The sequence below is a fragment of the Stegostoma tigrinum genome, chromosome 25 (assembly GCF_030684315.1).
Source record: "Stegostoma tigrinum isolate sSteTig4 chromosome 25, sSteTig4.hap1, whole genome shotgun sequence".
NCBI lineage: Eukaryota > Metazoa > Chordata > Chondrichthyes > Orectolobiformes > Stegostomatidae > Stegostoma > Stegostoma tigrinum.
In genome coordinates this window covers 21,480,784-21,500,673 of record NC_081378.1, presented here as the reverse complement: position 1 = coordinate 21,500,673, position 19,890 = coordinate 21,480,784, and the positions used below count along the sequence as shown (strand labels likewise).

The 19,890-nt window shown below is 46.6% G+C and overlaps 1 protein-coding gene across 4 annotated transcripts in view; it reads left to right on the top strand.

The window, feature by feature from the left end:
- flncb (filamin C, gamma b (actin binding protein 280)) overlaps positions 1–19,890 on the top strand; it is a 57,197-nt gene that overhangs the window by 14,120 nt on the left and 23,187 nt on the right. For 2 of the 4 annotated variants that reach the window (XM_048553909.2, XM_048553908.2), the window contains exons 6-27: positions 208–285; positions 1,224–1,386; positions 2,813–3,013; positions 4,543–4,668; positions 5,637–5,774; positions 6,520–6,646; positions 8,119–8,255; positions 8,543–8,736; positions 9,511–9,624; positions 10,043–10,186; positions 10,501–10,624; positions 11,555–11,715; positions 13,216–13,306; positions 13,988–14,157; positions 14,506–14,623; positions 15,357–15,619; positions 16,313–16,910; positions 17,194–17,367; positions 18,122–18,284; positions 18,683–18,843; positions 19,204–19,371; positions 19,596–19,719. In XM_048553909.2, the coding sequence (XP_048409866.1) occupies positions 208–285; positions 1,224–1,386; positions 2,813–3,013; positions 4,543–4,668; positions 5,637–5,774; positions 6,520–6,646; positions 8,119–8,255; positions 8,543–8,736; positions 9,511–9,624; positions 10,043–10,186; positions 10,501–10,624; positions 11,555–11,715; positions 13,216–13,306; positions 13,988–14,157; positions 14,506–14,623; positions 15,357–15,619; positions 16,313–16,910; positions 17,194–17,367; positions 18,122–18,284; positions 18,683–18,843; positions 19,204–19,371; positions 19,596–19,719 (3,737 nt within the window). The remainder of the gene's footprint in view (positions 1–207; positions 286–1,223; positions 1,387–2,812; positions 3,014–4,542; positions 4,669–5,636; positions 5,775–6,519; positions 6,647–8,118; positions 8,256–8,542; positions 8,737–9,510; positions 9,625–10,042; positions 10,187–10,500; positions 10,625–11,554; positions 11,716–13,215; positions 13,307–13,987; positions 14,158–14,505; positions 14,624–15,356; positions 15,620–16,312; positions 16,911–17,193; positions 17,368–18,121; positions 18,285–18,682; positions 18,844–19,203; positions 19,372–19,595; positions 19,720–19,890) is intronic. The other 2 variants (XM_048553911.2, XM_048553910.2) reach the window with 1 other exon arrangement.

Genomic DNA, 19,890 nt, shown 5'->3' with positions numbered 1-19,890 from the left:
CACATCATTGGTTCTGTCTGTGGATGCAATGTGGGATCAATTTGTGTTCTGTGCTGGTGGGTATGTCCTGACAGATGTGGAGCTGGGATTGCATTCTTTATGCGTCCCTCCCTGAGTGACTGATACCTGCTCTGAGTGAGTGACCCAGCACTGGTTCCAGTGTGAGAAGGCTATTATTCAGACCTTTTCCTTTTTTTCACTGTACAGGCGAGAGTGGTCGCAAACAATGACAAGAAACGTACATATTCAGTGTCCTATATACCCAAAGTTGCTGGACTGCACAAGGTAATTCTCCGACTGTTGACTCCTAAATACGTGCTCTCTCTGCTCTATATTAACCCATTTTGACTCCAGCCCCCCCCCCCCCACCCCCCACCAACTAAATCCTTCCATATCATGCTCTTATGAGTTTTGCAATCACATGTCTTTAAATCCCTGCTGGGTTTATCTCTTCCATCAGTGAAAGGTCCTGAGGTCAATATTCAGGATCTAGGAAAGCCACTGAGCCCAACAGGACAGGACCGTTTCCATGGGTCAAGTTCACAATCCATCGGCTGAATAGGAGGAAGCCATTGAGCTCCTTGAGCTTGTTCCTCCATTCTGTTATTAGCTGCGCCTCAACCCCAATTGCCTTTCATCCTCTGAAATACTCAAAAATATCAACTTTTTATCTCTGTTGACCTCACTCCAGAATTGAGAAGTTTGAGGTGAGAGGTCCAAGGTTTTGTTACACTGTGAAGAAGCACCTTCTGACATCAATCCTGAACAAGGTAGCTTGAATTTTAAGGTCATGCCCTTTGTTCTAGACTGCTTTAAATCCCTCTACTGGATTGTTGTGAATGGCCTATTAAAGGTTTTCTGCCATTTATGTGGAAGTTCTCAGTGAATCATAAAATCCCTACATTGTAGAAGCAGGCCATCAGGTCCATGTTAACACTGCAAAGAGCATCCCACCCAGACTCCCTCTATCTCTGTAACCCTGCATTTCCCATGGCCAATTCACCTAACCCACATATCTTTTATGTGGGGAGAACGTATGGAGTTTGCACATACAGTTGGCTAAGGGTGGAATTGAACAGGAATCCCTGGTGCTGTGAGGCAGCAGTGCTAACCACTGAGCCACCGTGCTGCCCATAAGGAAGGAGATTGTTGAATGGCCAGGGAGATCCCAGCACACAATCTCTTCTTGTCATTAATCATGCTGTCCTTGTGCTTGTTTCTAGGTAACGGTATTGTTTGCTGGGCAGCAGATTGACAAAAGTCCTTTCAATGTTCAAGTTGGCATGGCACTGGGTGATGCCAATAAAGTGACTGCCCGAGGGCCTGGCCTGGAACTGAACGGGAATGTGGCCAATAAGCCGACGTACTTTGACATTTACACTGCAGGTAAGGAGCAGAGTGAGGATACGGTCCTGCTGTCCTCCATGGCAAAGTCATGGCACTGCTCTGTGGAAATGGGCTGTTGGACTCGAGTGTCATGACTTAATTTGTGGTGAAGTGGGCCTGTGGTTAGAGTATTGCAGAGTTTCTTAGTGATGTGGTTTAAAACTTAAACCAGTGGTTGGGTAATGAGACCTTGAACGAATTTCACTCTACTGTTGGAATTGTCATTATTCCAAAAAAGTCAGATTGCTGCATTGCAGAAGGAGACCGTTTGGGCTGCAATATCTGTGCTAGCTCTTTTAAAGAGCTATTTTGTGCTTGACTCACTTCTCAGCCTTTCCCCATTATCCTGCAAACTGGATGTCAGATTGTGACAGCTCCTACAGAATCGTGTTTCCATTTTGCAGAGGCTGTGATTCAGATTGTATCCTCATTGAGAAGTAATTCCTTCTACTTGCTATTCTCTTATTTAGAATCTGTATTTCTGCTCCAGCAGTGCAGTGCCCCACCCCTCAGTATTGCCCGTTTGAGTAGAGTAGAAGGCTCTGTGTAGTACAGTTTGAACACCAACTGTTTCCATTTGACCTGCTTGTCCTAGTGATTCACTTACCAGAAGAAAAGCAACCTCCTGCTATTCTGATTTAATTAGGCCTCCCCTTTAGCATGATATGTTCTAGAAACAATCTCTCTGCTTCTCCAGTCACTCCACAGGAATGAACTCCCTCATTCTTGGTGTCATCTTAGTAAATCCCCTCCATACCCACTGCAGGGACTTGGCACGCTTGCTAGAGTTTAGTGTCTGGAATTGCATGCTGTACTCCAGCTGGTGCCAAACCAGCCATTGTAAAGTCTCACATGTTGCCTTTGTTTTATAAAACACAGCCCAGATTTGAAATGCAAAGTAGCCACTCTCATTTTCGGAATCACTTTTTTCTCGTATATCAACTAATCGTACCATGTTAAAGCACTCACTTTGAATACATCTGTTCTGTGAGCTACCTTGAAGTAATAGCATTTGGATTATTGCTTGTTGTCCCTCTACACAGCACCACCACAGCATACGTTTTCTCAGAGCATCTGCTGTGTACATGTCCACTTCACCAGTCTCCATCTCTATCCTTCTGAACTCTGTGTTTACTGCATTACCAGGTTTTGCATAATTTGTGTACTTTGAAATTGTACTCCATCTAGTCACATTCAGGACATAATTGATGCCCGTTAGGTGCACTGCTGCCATTTGATTTTAGCCTGTAGTTACAGATCTGTGACTACCACCTTTTGTTGTGGTATACTAATTGCAGTCCTTTGGTCATCTTTTGATTCTTGTTTTTAGTGTTTGTTCTCTGATCCAGTGTAGAGTTCATAAATTTATATGGTGCTGCTGCATTGTGGCTCTTGCTGTCCAACTTTAACATGTGTTTACTCTTAGGTGCTGGATCAGGAGATGTCGGGGTTGTTATTGTCGATCCCCAGGGTCGACGGGACACGGTGGAGGTAATTCTGGAGGACAAAGGTGACAGTGTTATGCGCTGCACCTACAGGCCCCTGCTTGAAGGCCGTCACACCATCTATGTAACGTTTGCTGGGGCCCAGATACCCAAGAGCCCTTTCACTGTCAACATCTCAGAAGGTAAGTTCCGTAACAGGGCCTCTTCTTTGTCTGAGGTGTGTTTCCTTTTTTCTTTTTTCCTCTCCCCATGGCTTCTTCCCTTCTGAGTGGATCACGCACCCAGGTGAGAGGGTGTGGGTGGCTGCTAGCTGAAGGCAGGGGCAACTGTGCCTCTAAGGCAGGAAGAATGGAAAACTGGAGTTCAAGGAGGGGCAGGAAAGGGCGTAGGGTAAATAAGGAAGCTGGGAGAGGGGATGAGGAAGTAGCCACTCAGGAGGGTAGCTGATGCTTGCTGGTGGCCAGAGAATAGAACTATGAGGACCAAGAGGCTGGATCTGCAACGTGGCTAAATCTCCAAATGTAGAGAAATCAAGGATGAGTGATAGCGCAAGTGGAGTCAGAGAGATGTAGCACATGAGGGTTAAGGAGAAACAAACTGAACTTGGGGGACATTATGTCTGTTAATGATACTTAACTTGAAAGTCTCTGTTCAAAATCTTTATGCTATTGTCCCAAATAGTTGAGTTGGTCATGTTTCTTTGGGAAAAGTTTGGTTTTCAGAGGGACTTAATGAAGCTGAGTAGTCAAAGGCATGATTTTGATGTTTTATTTCCCCAGTGTGTATTTGTTTTAGAGCTTTTTATTGTACCACCTTGTGGTGTTCCAAGTGCTTTATTGTTCATAGTGTACTTTTGCAATGTAGTCATGACTGTAATGTAGGGAATACAGCAGCCAATGTAAACAGAGCAAATGCTGAAATCAGCATTGTGATTGACCCTGCATGATGCAGTTTTCATTATTTTTAATGGTTGATTTGAATAATAAATATGTACCAGGATGTTGGGAAGAATTTCTTTGCAATTATGTAAATAATGCGGTGGGATATTTTATAGTGCAGTGCTGTGGAGTGGCACTGCTTGGGGCTCTCTGGTATGGCTTGAACATGTAACCTTTCCATTTGAGCCACATGTCATTTGTGAATAGGTTGACACTCTCTCTCATTCTGCAAAGTTACTGTCTAGTGTGACTGAGATCTTGTCTAATTTACTGTTTGGATTGTGAACGGCCTTGACTTATACTGTGGCTACAAGAATTTAGTCTGTTCCAGCTCGGTTTCTGCTCCAGTGGTAATCTCTTCCCAGCAGTGCATGATTCAATGATGTTAATACAATTGTCGGACTATTTGTTTTAGTGCAGTTAGTTAAAAGGACAGGATTGTTACGGTCACTTATCAAAGGATAAGGATGACTAATGTGATTGGTTAACGGTGGTAAAAGGCTGACTAATCCAGTTACCTGGAGGGTGAGATTGTGATTGGATTATAGTGAGTCAATGCATCAAGACCAGTCTCTCAGCCTTAATGAAAAGGCCAGTAGGAATGGGAGGGGTGTTGGGGTGGGGTTTGCGGCTCACTGAGTGCATTTTTCCCCTCAACCCACCATCCTCCTTCGCACTGAACTTCAGGAAGCCACACAAACCTTCAACTCTCACTCTGTTACATCTCTTATTTCATCTTCTCTTCCTGGTGGCTTGTGCTCGACTGACCTCAGGAGCCCCCTCTCCGATCCCGGTTGCTGCTCCAGTTCCGATTACGATCGTTCCTCAGTCCATTCGCACCCCGCCAGCAGACAAGGCAAAGAAAGCTCCACCCCCACCTCCCAAACCCAAACGACCACGTTAGTATTGGCCTGCGATGAGTGCCTGCTTGTGCTTGTATCTGACTGAGGCGTGTGAATGCTCCTTCTGTCTGAGTGAAGGCCGTCACTTGTGCTTCTGTACGAGCGTAAGACCCTGACACGAAGCTGTAGAACCTGTGCTGGGCGAGTCATTGGTTCTGTCCGGGGAGGGGAGGGGGGGGGGGGGGCGGTGGGATGGTGGGAAAACACTGTGAAGCCTGTGAAAACACTCTGAGCCAACAACGATACATTGGCTTGAGTTTTGCTGGTTCTTTACTAACCCGGAATGTGATTCGCCAGTAACTTTGAACACTAACCCAGCAACCTCTGTTTTTTTTAAATGTAAAATCAGCGAGGTGGGGGTATGGGGTAATGCTGGCTGTCCTGCTGAGCTCAAATGGCTGAGATCTGGCCGCCTTCCCTCCTGGAAGAACAAGTTTGTGATGGGAATTATGTAAGCATTCCTCATCCAGAAGGGCTTTGCCTCTGTCTGACTGCCTGTCTACTGAAAGACTGACGTCCTGTGAATTAGTGTAACTGGGGAGTTAATCGATTGAAATCGCCAGTAGGTCTGTCCAGATTTGGCCACCTCACCTCCCCAGCTAGTCAGACATGTCTCTGAAACCAGGCATCGGTCAACAGGCGCTCTGAGGCAGGAACTGTGACTGACCTCTCTGGAGTGGGACCTTGATTTTGTGCTCCCAAGATGCTGCTTGGCCTGCTGTGTTCACCAGGCCCACACTTTGTTATCTCGGAGTGGGACCTGTGCCTGCATTACACGCAGTAGCAGTGTGGGGTGGAAGGTTTCTGTTGCTGATCCTATGGCAAGTCTGGCCCGCCTCTTCAATCCTGGTGTAACCAGAGATGCTGTGATGCCTGACTGACCGGACTCCCTTGCTGTGGGCTGGGGGAGCAGAGCCGTGTGGCTGGCAGAGTGGCACTAACCCTAAGCCCTGTCTTTCTGGCAGCGTGCAACCCGAATGCGTGTCGAGCCTCTGGGAGAGGGCTGCAGCCCAAAGGGGTGCGAGTGAAGGAGGTGACAGACTTCAAGGTCTTCACTAAAGGAGCAGGAACTGGAGAGCTGAAGGTCGTCATCAAAGGACCCAGTGAGTTGGGGTGGTGGCGTGGGGATGGGGGAGCGTGAAATGGTGTGGACGAGGGCTGTTGTGCGTGTGGGTGGAGAGCATGGGAAAGGCCTTCTGCAAGAAGATGCTGTGTGGCGTAGCCTGGCAAAGCGCCTAGCCCTACCCTGGCATCATCGAATTTACAGTACGTTGCAACTCATCACATCTGTACTATCTCCTGAAACAGCTAGTCCCATTCTCCAGCCCTGTTATTTTATTCCTGAAGTTTTTGTCCCTCTCGTTCATCTGCTGTTTTGACTCTCTCTCTCTCTCTCTCTCTCTCTCTCTCTCTCTCTCTCTCTCTCTCTCTCTCTCTCTCTCTCTCATCTGTAAATTTGCCAAGTCCGGTCAGTAATGGAAAGTTAAAGTAACTGCAGCCAGCAGACTGACCTTATTAGGCAGTGACCATGTTCTTCCCCAGGTGGTGTCCTCTGCCCTCTACCTGGTGAATGGTGTGGGATTTGAGTAAACTGGGGGCTGGCACTTCTACCATGAATCAGGTGGAAATCACCATCTTGCCAGGAGGCCTGGAAGAGAACTTGCTGAACACTGGGATGTGCAGCAGTGGTCAGCTCCTGTCACTCTCACTGTATAGACAGTGCAGCATTAGTTCACTGACCAGCAACCAGGGCATCAGAGGAGTCCATCCTTTTTTTTTGAAGAAGCTTGTAATGGATGAGAAGCTGTCAATAGTAGTCTCTGACTTCTGTGATTACTCCTTTTACAGAGGGCACAGAGGAGCCTGTCAAGGTTCGTGATGTTGGAGATGGTGTCTACGAATGTGAATATCACCCAATGATTAGTGGAAAGTATGTGGTGACCATCACTTGGGGCGGTTATGCTATTCCCAGGAGGTGAGTCACGCCTTGCAGTTCAGCAGAAATGTAATTCCGTGGCTAAATTGAAGCAATGATTTTCAAACCAGAAGATGGGTAGTTGAGAGAGATAATAGGAACTGCAGATGCTGGAGAAGCTGAGATAACAAAGTGTGGAGCTGGATGAATACAGCAGGCTAAGCAGCATTTTTAGGAGCGCAAATGCTGCTGTTTCAGACCTAGACCCTTCATCAGAAAAGGGGGATGGGGAGAGAGTCCTGAAATAAATTGGAAGAGGGGTTTGCAGTGGGAGAGAAATCCCCTGAGGTTTGTCCAGATGGAGGAGGGTAACTTCTTCAAATTAGGCATCCCTGGAAGAGGCTTCGCAGTGAGGTTAAAACTGTATCCGAGATAATGGGAACTGCAGTTGCTGGAGAATCCCAGATAACAAAAAAGTGTGGAGCTGGAAGAACACAGCAGGCCAAGCAGCATCTTAGGAGCACAAGAGCTTGTGCTGCTGAGATGCTGCTTGGCCTGCTGTGTTCATCCAGCTCCACACTTTATCTTTTAGATGGGTAGTTGAGCAAGACCTGAGCTTGCTGTGCAGCGCGGTCCATGGGAGGCTGAATCTCTCGCAGCAATCATGAACCACCTTCTGAATGATTTTTGTAGCACTCTGAATTGCCACTGATCCCACCATCACCTTCAGAGGTGTCTCCTCTTCTCTGTGAAAGGAGAGTGTGCATGCTCTGGGAGCATTTTTTTTACATGTTTTCACAAATTGGCTTCACAAATACTTTGCCAAAGTATGTCACGAGGAATAAATATTGAGTAGAACATGATTATTCTTTCAATGCCATGGGATCCTCCATATTCACTAGAGGACAGATTGGATTTGATTTATTGTTGACACATGTACCTATCTATGGTAAAAAGTTTTTTTTTGTTTTACAGGCAGATCATAGCAGACAAGGACAATAGATCTTAGGGTGTTTAGACAAAGCGAGGCATCCAGGTTACAGCTGCACAGAAGTGCACAAAGCAAGATCAACATTATTTGAAGTTAGAGGTCCATTCAGTAGTCTAACAATGGCAGGGACGAAGCTGCTCTTCAAACCTATTGGTGCATGTATTCAAGCTTCTGTAGCTGATGTTAGACAGCAGAGGTTGGGAGAGAGGATTACCAGAGTGGGAGGGGTCTTTGATGTTGGCAGCCTTTCTGCAGCAATGAAAAATGTAAATGGAGAAGACGGATGGGAGGTTGGTGCCTGTGATTGTCTGGGCTGTGCACGTTGCGCTCCTGCTCGTACTACACTGGGAATGTCAACTTAGGTTCAGGACTCCAGTCTCTCCATTGAGGCCTAAATGTTATAACCTCCTGACCCAGAAGGGTATGAGGTACAGGGTTGACCATTAAGAATGACTTCCCCTTCTGTGCAAGGTGAACTGAATACAGAGAAGTGGAAGATATTGGTTGCTGGTTGTACTGAATTTTTTTTGTCCCCTCTTAGTCCATTTGAGGTGGAGGTTGGACCAGAAGCTGGGGCTCAGAAAGTGCGAGCCTGGGGACCAGGCCTGGAGACTGGGGTCGTGGGCAAGTCAGCTGATTTTGTTGTTGAAGCGATTGGAACCGAAGTTGGGACACTAGGTACGTATCACGTTAGTTATTGCTGTTTTCAAGATGGGGTTTGTGTATTCACAGGCTGCCCTGGTCCCAATCCAATGTCAAACCCTATCAATGATGTTCACGCCCTGTTGGCATCACCCTGTTGAAATGGAGCCAATGGCGTGTGCATAGGCTAATGCATAATCTCAGTGTACTGAGAGAGTCTTTATTTTGCTGTCTTACTTATGCTTACCTGCCCTAGGAGTGTCTGGTGGAGCTTGTTCTACAATAGTTTAAACCATTTGCAACAAATCTGTTGTGTTTTTCAGGGTTCTCCATCGAAGGGCCCTCTCAAGCTAAGATTGAATGTGACGATAAAGGTGATGGGTCTTGTGATGTGCGGTACTGGCCCACTGAGCCTGGTGATTATGCTGTTCATGTGATCTGTGACGATGAAGACATTAAGGACAGTCCCTACATGGCTCACATCCTCCCTGCAAACAATGAATGTTTCCCAGAGAAGGTGTGTGTTGTGATTAAACAAATCCCAGGATTCTGTGACCAACATACTTTTCTTGGCAATGGACAGTGTTAGAAATTCTTTCTCCTTCAATAGCTGTGACAGCATTTATTGCCCACGCCTATTTGCCTTTTGAGAGGTTGTGGACTTCTTGTAACTGCTGCAGTCCTGCACCCACAGTGCCGTTCAAGAGAAAGTTCCAGGATTTTGACCCAGTGACCATAAAGGGATAGCAGTGGTAGTTTCAAGGCAGGATGGTGATTGGCTTGGATGGCAGCTTTGCAGGTGGTGGTGTTGTGTGCAAATGCTGCCTTTTCCTTCTAGTGGTTGAGATTGTGGGTTTGGAAGGTACTGCTGAAGGAACCTTTTGAGTTACTGCAGTGTATCTTGTAATGCACCTTGGACAGTACAACACTTCCTCTGGAATGCCCCTCCAATAGGGCAGTAATTCGTTGGTGCTGATCTACATTGCTGGCCTCCAATTACATGCTGTGTTCTGCGGATCTAGAGGATAGCTAACTGCTACCTTTTTTTGGCTGTTCAGCACAGCTTGTATATAGTGACTTTGCTGCATCCTGTGATTACGACTTTTTTTAAATTGAAGGAATGATTTTTTTTTTCTTCAGGCATTTCAGAATTGAAGTTGCAATGTGAGAATAAAACACCTGACTTATGTAATACTGGTACTACTGAGTCTGCTTTGACTGGTTACTGTGCAAGTTGGTGAATTCACTGCTCACTATGCTGCCTTTCTCTCAATCTTATTCTGTCCTTTAGGTGAAAGCTTTTGGCCCAGGTTTGGAGCCGACAGGCTGCATTGTGAACAAACCAGCTGAATTTACTATTGATGCACGGGCAGCAGGCAAGGGTGAACTGAAGATCTACGCGCAGGTTGGTAATGCTTTGGGGCTGGTATGTACCAGGGTGGATGTAGATCGGGGTGGTACCTGCCACTAGGTCAGATTTGCTGATCAGGAGGCTGGGATGGGGCAGAGGGAGCAGTCGTATGCAGGAAACCCTCCACTTGACTGAGAGAGTCAGTATAATTGGGTATGGGAGTGGGTTGGGAACGAGGAGAGGGCCAGTCAGCACCATCATAATGGCGATGGGAGGAGAGAGCATTCACTGGAGTAGGGGCCATCAGGAAGACTGTCAACACGTTTTTCTTTTGGAGCGGTCGGAATTTTATCTGCTCTTTGGCTTTAAATTAACTGCTATTGTGGAGGAAGAGATTGGCTATATTTAGTTTCTGCTTGGCACAGTACAATAATTACTACTGTCTTTTACACCAATTTCTTCCCTGCCTAAGGATGCGGAAGGCATTCCTATTGACATCCAGATCAAGGACAACCGAGACAACACGTTCAAGTGTGTGTACGTGCCCCGGAAACCCATCAAACACACCATCATCATCAGCTGGGGTGGTGTCAATATCCCCAACAGTCCTTTCAGGGTAAGTGTGGCATATGAGAGTCAAATGGAATTGAAATGGAGTTCTGTTGGTGGGATCAAACCCAGCAACTCGTTCTGACACTGACACTGAGTCGGTAAAACAAGATTGAGATGGGCTGGTTAGTGAGCAATAGTGGTCAGCTTTGCAGGGTGTGAAATTTTGCACGAATGTGAAATTACAACAAAATATTTGTCACACTTTTTGCCTGTTACGAATGAGTCCTGTGCCATTGCTCCTTGCTATTGCATCTTGTTTTGCTCCACTTTTGGTCAACCACTCCTTCCTTCACTCATTTTATGCTCCATGTCCTGCAGGTATCAGTGGGTGAGGGTTGTCACCCACAGAAAGTGAAAGTCTACGGACCAGGTGTGGAGAAAACTGGACTCAAGGCTAATGAGCCCACGTATTTCACTGTGGATTGTAGTGAGGCTGGACAAGGTAAGTCTTGAGCAAGCTCTTCTGCCGTGTGGTGCCAAGTTTTGTGTGAAAAGAGACGGGCGTTGATCTGGGAAGTATTGGCTTGTTGGTCTCCTGTCAGGAGCAGGGAAAGTAGAGACTTCCATTTATTAGCCCATACTTTTCTCAATGACAGTCAGTCAAAATGCCAGAGAGCAATAGTGTTTGACTCTGAGCACTGTTTTTGAAGTATTTGGAGGATTTATTTATTTATTTTGGAGTAGCATCGTTTCATGTTGTGTATATGGACTTTTACAAGGTGGTTGACCAATACAGTACCACATCATGGTCTTGTCGGTAACATTAACTTTTTAAAGTTAATGTTAAAGAAATTGTGGCAGTGTAGATACAGAAGTGACTAAAGGATGGCAGGGTTTTCAGAATGGGTCGTGGAAATGCAAGTTGTAGGGAAGATGGATATACTGGGGGCCAAAGGCTTAGTGCTCAGGGTGCTTGGGGTTCTTGACCTTTGACCTTTTGCAGGAGCAGGGCAACAGATGTGTGGAAACATCCTCTTGCAAATTGCCCTCTGTGCAACACGGCATCTGGGCTTGGAAATATTGCTGTTTCTTCAACGTTCCTCCAGCTCCTGTGCTAACAGCGTTGTGGATGTACTTGGACCACCTGAACTTCAGGGATTTGAAGAAGGCAGATTACCTTCATTTCTGGGCAATCAGGGTTAAGCAACAAATGCTGACCTAGACTGTGGTACCCATGTCACGTGAAACAACCAGCTGCTAGATGGTGAAATGTGAAGGTGGGGGAGTACAGCTGCTACCGGATAAGGTCACTTACCAGTTCTTACTAGACATTATCCCGCTTACCTTGAGAGGAGCCCTCTGTTACATCTTTTGCCCTAACTGTTAGAGTTGCCTTCCATGTGGATCTCCAATCTGTTCTCTATTTGACCAGGTGATGTGAGCATTGGCATTAAGTGTGCCCCAGGAGTCGTGGGACCTGCTGAGGCTGACATTGATTTTGACATCATTAAGAACGACAATGACACTTTCACTGTGAAGTACACGCCTCCTGGACCAGGACGCTATACCATCATGGTGCTATTTGCTGACCAGGTATGACAGATACACAGACCCTCTTATGTAGTTCTGAGGAAGGGTCACTGAACCTGAAACGTTAACTCTGGTTTTCTCCTTCTCTTCTGCTGCCAGACCTGCTGAGCTTTTCCAGCACCTTTTTGCTTTTGTTCCTGTTGTGCACTTGTTGGATTACATGCAGTTCAAATTCTCATCTGGCTTCTGTTGAGAAGGCTGGACTGTCCTACTCTGAAGGATAGCAGAATCGAAAGCTTTGCTTTGATAAAGGAGACATCAAACGGGAGGAGACCACTTGGGCCCTTTACCCTGTCTGCGTTTTAGTCTGATTGTAGCTAATCTGCACCTCCACTCCTTCTTCTTCTTCCTCTTCTTTTTAAATGATCATCTTTTTGCTCCACATCCTGTAATACCTTTGCCTAACAGTCAATTGTTCTATCTCTCAAACTTTTCTTCATCCCCCCCCCCCCCCCCCCCCCCCTCTGCCCCCATCAGCTGCTTTTTAGGGGTGAGCATTCCAGTCCTCCATTACTGTTTTTCTGTCTGTCTAATTTTGAGGCTCTGCTCCCTGTGGGCTTGCACGCCATTAGAATTGGTTGTGCTGTATTTGACCTGTTGAAGCCTTTAATCATCTTAAAATACCTTAGTTGTATCTTGATTTAAGGGAGCACAAGCTGACCTCAAAGTTCCCCTTTTTGTTTTAACCACGGTGTCAGTATGGTGGACCCGTACCAACCCCAATCCCAAACCTGAGCTCAGTGTGTCCTTGCTGAATGTAATACTGTGTGAAGTCTAACTAAGGCACTCAAACTGTTATGTCTTTTTAGTCCTTCTTGACACAAAAAGACCTATTTTGATCATGTTTAAAGTTCAGTCAACTCCTGGATGAGCTGTGGCTAGATGCAGCAGATCCTCTGGGTCTGGGAGTGTACAATGTTCAGCTGATTTGTGTTTGCCTCCTCCAGTCCTACAAATGTTCTGAGTGACGTGGATGCCTCCAATTCTAGCTACTTGAGCATCCCTGATTTTTAATTACACTGTCATTATTTGAATTTAATCCAACACCCTGTTTGCCTGTTCTGTTTGTTCAGGTGGGTATTTTAAAGGGCCCAAGTTGCTACTGGAAGAGGCAGTAAGTTTATGGACATCTCTAGGAAGATATTAACTACTCACTTGATCTCATTATTTGTGGGATCTTGCGCACACAGCCACTGCCACATTTTGCCAAAGTTTGTCGCTGAACTGTCGAGTGAGCCTCGATTAGGAGAAGCACTGTCCGATGAGTTTCAGTAATCACTTGGTCAAGACTAGGATGGGGAGAAGCTCACATCACTAACCCTCCTTGGGATGTTTGACCAGGTTAACACGTCTGATCAGTCTTGCCCCTACCCCATTCCAAACCAGTCTGGTGACATCCACCCACTGTCTTTGGCCCATTTCTAACACACTGTTGTCTGATTGATATTGTTTTTTTTTTGTCTCCTCTTCTCACTCCACCCCCCCGCCCCGACCCAAAAACAGGAAATTCCTATCAGCCCATTCCGTATTAAGGTGGAGCCATCACATGATGCTGGAAAGGTCAAGGCTGAAGGCCCTGGGTTGAGTCGGACTGGTGAGGAGATGTTTGTTTGTGCAAGTGCCTGTGCTGAAGCTGAGGGTCGCCAATATTCCCAGGACTGTCTTGGAGTCTCCCAAACTATAAGGGAATCTCCTTGGCATAGAAGTAAATGACACCACCGGGGAGAGAATAAAGCTGGTCTTAACCAGCTCAGCAGCCATGATGGAATGGCAGACTCTATGGTTGGAATGGCCTTTATTCTGTTCCTATGTCTTTATGATCCTTTTGTGCTTCCATTGTTTATAAACAGGGGATGGATGTAAGACTGTTTTCCTGATGGGAGGAGTTCATGGTAAATTCTTGAACAATAAACCCCATGGAGTCTTCAGGACTGAGGGGTCCTGTCTCTGTTGGGTCACTTCAGTCTGGGAACAGCACTGCAATTCCTGTTGGTGTGGCTAAGTGAGAGAGTTACATTATAGCACATAGGAGCAGCCAGCTCCCAGCGTTGATGGCCATTTGAGCAGTGACAGTGGAAAAGAGGGAGCGCGATGGATTAAAACCTCACCCTAGGATTCTCCAGCTAGCACTGACTGGGATGGGGGAGGGGGAGGTGGATGTACTGACTCCCCCTGGTGCTGCCTGATAAGTGGGCTGTGCTAGGCTTTGGTATTAGCCTTGAGTGGTTCCTCACGCTGCCCTGCTCTCTCTAAGCTGGCTCTGTACTGCTCCTAGGTGTTGAGGTTGGCAAACCCACTCACTTCACCGTCTACACAAAGGGAGCTGGCAAGGCCGCACTGGACGTCCAGTTCACTGGAGCGGCGAAAGGAGAGGCTGTCCGAGACTTTGAGATCATCGATAACCATGACTACTCATACACCGTGAAATACACAGCTGTGCAACAGGTGGGAGGGGCCTAGCACTGATTTTGAGTGGGTGGGAGTGCGGGTTGTATGCAGTGGAGCAGTGCTGAGGCGTGTTTTTCCATTAGGAGAATGCTGGGGTTTGCATCTTTAATGGGACTAGAACAAATCTTTTGGGGATTGTATCCAGTGAGACGGTGCTGGTATTGGTTGGGGCGTGTATCTGGGGAGACTGAGTGAGGTCTGGATGGGGTGTGTACCTAGTTGGGCAGTTCTGAAGTCTGGAGTTTGCTCCAGGCTTTCCTATATCTAGATTAAGTGTTGTATATAAAGCAATAGGCTTTGGAGGTTTGCTCTTTCTCGGACCAATGGCCTGTGGTCTCGTTGCAGGGTAACTTGCTGGTGGCAGTGACTTATGGAGGTGACCAGGTTCCCAAGAGTCCATTTACTGTCAGTGTGGCTCCACCTCTCGATCTGAACAAGGTTAAAGTGCAGGGACTCAACAACAGTAAGATCACTAAATTATCATAAATATTTCAGCTGTTAGTCTGAAATTCTCGCTTGTATGTCATGGTGGTCTGAGACTGCAGGAGCATTGCCACTTGATAACTGCTGTAACCTGGCCCACTTACTAACGAGGTGTGAACCTCTGCTTACTTGACTGCACGGCACATTCCCTGTTTCCTGCAGTTTCCACTTGTATGCTCTGTCACTGCTGGCTGTGCTGGTGATGGCACCGTTTTTGCACAGTGGTGCTCAGGACCTTTTTTGGAGCTGTAGTGGTGGGGAGTGCGATTGCTCACTGTAAAGCCCTTTTTGAAGGGGATCCTCTGAAGTGATTGGTGTTTTAGCTCAACACCTTGTGAACTGGGGCTTGAAGGCAGTGAGGGTAATAGATTGAAATCCACAGCGCGTGCTCTCGTGCGTGCTGTCTCGCGCTCTCTTTCTGATAACCCCCATGGCTTCCTCCCTCCCCTTGATGGCATCCTCCGGCCCTACAAATATTTTGTGTGATGTGGATGTTTCCAATTTGAGCTGCTTGAGCCTCCCTGGTTTTAATTACACTGTCATTGGCCACACTATCCTTTTCAGCTTCCTGCACCCAGGCTCTGGAACTCTCGCGCTTTCTCGCGCTCAACCTCTGGTTTGTGGCTTTGTAGCTCCTATGAAGCAGCTTGGGAGAACAAAGGTATGACATCAGTGCTACGTAAACACCAGCTGTTGTTGTTTCTTTCTTGCAGAAGTTGATGTTGGGAAGGATCAGGAATTCAGTGTTAACACTCGAGGTGCAGGGGGTCAGGGCAAGGTTGATGTGAAAATCACCTCTCCTTCCCGCCGACCTATCCCTTGCAAAGTGGAAACCGGTTCTACCAATGACATTCATTCAGTGAAGTACATGCCACCTGAGGAGGGGCCTTACAAAGTGGACATCAGTTACGATGGACACCCAGTACCTGGAAGCCCTTTCACAGTGGAGGGAATCATGCCCCCGGACCCCACCAAGGTGAGAGAACTTGAGTTTGGTATCAGAACAGAGCAGCAAGAGCTCATGGTGGAAATAGGGCCCATTGCATTACGTAAGGCTATTCGGGGCTTACACTGGGTTGGGACAAATGGGCAATCGCCACTCGCTGGTGAAGAGGTTTCCTGTTTAACTACTGTCACACACACACTCTGCTTGCCAAAGGCTAAAGAATTATTGTGGTAGTTATTGGCAGATGGAGGCAAATTCTTCACTCACTTCATATTCTGGGTCCTGACTCTGTCTCAGCATTCCATTTCTCCTTTTGTAAAACTGCATAATCAAGATGGATGATGAGTTCCTATTCATTGCAATCTGTACTTGGATGTAAGACAAAACTGAGCAATTTATTGGCTGCTTAGCCACTGATGCCCTTACCTCATGAATGAATTTTAAAAAAAACTAAGCTGCTTGGAGTCTGTGTGCAAAACTTTCAAATTACGATGACTGTAAGGAATATCTAGAAGTTGGGAAAGCTGTTCTAATTTTTTAATCCTTTTCCGATGGAAGTAACTAAAAGTGTGGAGTGCCCTAGAAGAAAGAGATCTCTGGTTGGAAGCCAGGACTATAGTGTGATCGTGACCATACCTGACCAAGTATGAAAATGAATCTACGAAGATCTTGAGATGTTCCTCTTTTATACAAATGAAATGAGCAATTCTGATTCTGTTTCAGGTTCGGGCCTATGGGCCAGGCCTCAAAGGTGGTGTAGTTGGAAAAGCAGCTCCCTTTGCCATTGACACTAAGGGTGCTGGCACTGGTGGACTTGGTCTGACTGTAGAAGGTCCTTGTGAAGCAAAGATTGAGTGCCAAGATAATGGTGATGGTTCCTGCTCTGTCTCGTACCTCCCAACAGAACCTGGTGAATATACGGTCAATATTCTGTTTGCTGAGGCCCACATCCCAGGATCCCCCTTCAAAGCAGACATCAAGCCTCTCTTTGACCCCAGCAAGGTCACAGCCAGTGGCCCAGGGCTGGAACGCGGTAAAGTGGGCGAAGCAGCGACGTTCACTGTCGATTGTTCCAAGGCAGGGGATGCTGAGCTGACAATTGAGATCATTTCTGAATCTGGTGCCAAAGCTGAAGTTCACATTCAGAACAACAGTGATGGGACTTTTGGCATCACCTACATTCCACCGTTCCCTGGCATGTACACCATAACCATCAAGTACGGTGGGCATGCAGTGCCCAAATTTCCAGCCCGTGTCAGGGTCGATCCAGCCATTGACACCACAGGGATGAAAGTGTTCGGACCAGGAGTTGAGCCTCGTGGTAAGGCAACATTTTTTTTATGCTTGTTCAGTCACTGTTCTGTGTGTGTGACCAGATAATTAACTCATCAACAGGACAGTCTGTGACCAGTGTCTGTCATTTGTCAGATAAATGACGAAAGGTAATACATTCCTTGGAATACAGCAATGGATCCAAAATATTGAGACTTAATAGGGGCAAAGTTGTTTTTTTTAAAACTGAAAGGCATTAGGATCATTATTGTAGAAAGGAACTGAGGGGAACAGTCTGATTTTTACCGGGTTTTGTTTTTTTTAAATTCCAGGAGTCCTCCGGGAGGTTACCACTGAGTTCACTGTAGATTCTCGGTCTCTTAACAAGACTGGTGGGAACCACATCAAAGTTCGTATTGCCAATCCATCTGGTGCCATGACTGACAGCTACATCAAGGACAACGGAGACGGAACATACCACGTGGAGTACACTGCCTATGAAGATGGCAAGTGACAAATGAGGCTTTATACTACTGGGTTTCTCCTTTTTTTTGTTTTAATTTGCTGTTGGACTCGGTGATTTCAAAGACCTGCGTTTATTGTAGATGCCATATTGGGTCCCTGTGAGTGTCCCAGTCCTTTGTCAATCTAGAGTTCATTCTGTGGTCAGGTTTCAACTGTTGAACAATCTCTAGGATGAATTGTTGGACTCAGTGTTAATTCTTTGCTTCTCTCAGGTTTGCCAGAGTTTCTCTAGCACTTTTTTTTTTGTCATTTAGGCCATTCAGTTTGCTCTTAAACCCTGGCTGCTTTTGGAGATTTTAAATCAATTACTGCATTTCCCCCTTTCTCCCTCCTATGTTAGGTTGCTGAGTTCCATCTGTCCTGTTCCTATCCAGGAGTCAAGGGTTCGAAGACACTGGGATTTCCCCCTGTCCCTCAAGGCAGTTCCTGTGAGTCCTGGTGGAAGTGATGAACAGAATCCTATCTGAGCTTCCACCACTCCAGTTTCTCATGAAAAGCTGATTTTCCCTCTGCCTTCCGTTTTGGAGTAGGGAGTGCCTTCCTTGTCTTATTGGAGGAAAAGCCCCTCCATTCAGCAAGCAGGGTGAGAGTAGGAAAGTTGCCCATTGCTGGTACCTGAGCTTGCTGTCCGTTCACTAGAGTGCACGTACGCTAGTATGTAGATTGCTGCAAAGGGATTCCATTCACTTCACTTTTTTATTTTCTCTCTCTTTCTCTGCTCCTTTTCGTTTCCAGGAGTGCATGTGATCGAAGTACTCTATGACGATGTCCCGCTTCCCAAGAGTCCATTCAGAGTTGGAGTCACTGAAGGATGTGATCCAACCCGTGTTCGGGCTTATGGGCCAGGTCTGGAGGGAGGCCTAGTCAACAAGCCCAACCGATTCACTGTGGAAACCAGGTGAGATGCAGCCTGAGCTTGTAGATAAAGAACCTGAGCCATCAGCTAGAGAATGAGAAATTGCATCAGGGTAGCCATTTAATCTCCTTCCCACACTTGCTGTCTACTAGTATAAACTGCAGCTGACTTATTTAGTTTTGTGAACACCTCATTGTGTCCTATTTTGCTTCACCTTGATGCTGGTCCATTCTGAAGCTGTGCCTGAGGATTAGGGATTTCCTGATGCGTCCAGTTTGCAAGTGGGCAACAAGGTGGAATGTGGCTGGGCCACATGTTGGGGTTTAATTAGCTCCCAGCTGGAATAAATGACCAACTGGATGTCCCTTTTTGGGACAGGATGGTAATCTGTTATTCCCTAATGTCCACCCTGACCCCTCTGTGTTTCTGTCTCTGTTTAGGGGAGCAGGTACTGGAGGCCTTGGGCTGGCCATTGAGGGGCCTTCAGAGGCTAAGATGTCCTGCAAGGACAACAAGGATGGCAGCTGCAGTGTTGAGTACATCCCCTTCACCCCTGGAGATTACGATGTCAACATTACATTTGGAGGGCATCCTATTCCAGGTGAGTAGACCTGCTTTGCATTAACTGCATGGTGACTAGTTTTACATTCTCTGTCCAGAGGGAAACTGCATCCACCCTTTTACTTTACATTGAAATCTTCGAAACGCTGGTTAAAACGTCCATTCTATTTGACCTGTGCCTGAGGGACAGGCCTCCCTTGGAGAGGAACACTCCCAGATGTGGACTCCTCAAATCCCTGCGTTCATACAGTTGCTGTTAATATTAAGCAGCAGCTAAGGTTTGAGTACCTCGTCTCGGGAGGTATGCGCTGGGAACTCCCTGTTCTGTTAGTTATGACCAATACCGTGCATGATTTTCTTTCTTATTTTAAAAAAAAATTTGTTTTTCTTGTGTTGACAGGAAGTGCATTCCGCGTGCCAGTCAAAGAGCTGGTAGACCCGAGCAAGGTGAAGTGCTCCGGCCCTGGGCTGGGCACTGGGGTACGGGCACACGTACCCCAGACTTTCACTGTTGATTGTAGCAAGGCTGGGCTGGCACCGCTCAAGGTGCTGATCCTTGGACCTACAGGTACGTCTCTGGTGGGGGTTTGCTGCAAAATGGCAGGTGCTTGTGTTGAAACTGAAGTCTGAAGAATTGCCTTTTTTTTGTTTTGTCGATGGGCGGGCAGGATTTATGATGATCTGAACTTGTTGATAACATGCAGTGGGGGAAGAATTGGGTGTGGAGGATGAAGTCGTAAAGGTTTCCCTGTTGACTGTTGGTGATCTGTGGCTCCTGTCTCCCTGTTCCAGGTGTATCTGAGCCTGCGAAGGTTATTGATAATGGCAACGGGACCCACACTGTTCACTACACGCCCGCCACGGATGGGCCCTTCACTGTGTCTGTCAAATATGCAGACCAGGAGGTTCCTCGCAGGTTAGTATTCCATAATGTATCCCTGAAAATCTCCAAGCTAAACCTTCTTTTATAAACCCTCCATTAGCTCCCGACTGGGGTATTGCCTAATCTGGGTACCAGAGGAGGATTTACTGATAATGATAAAATGTTTTAAGTATTACAGATAGTGAAATTAAAAAACCCACTTTT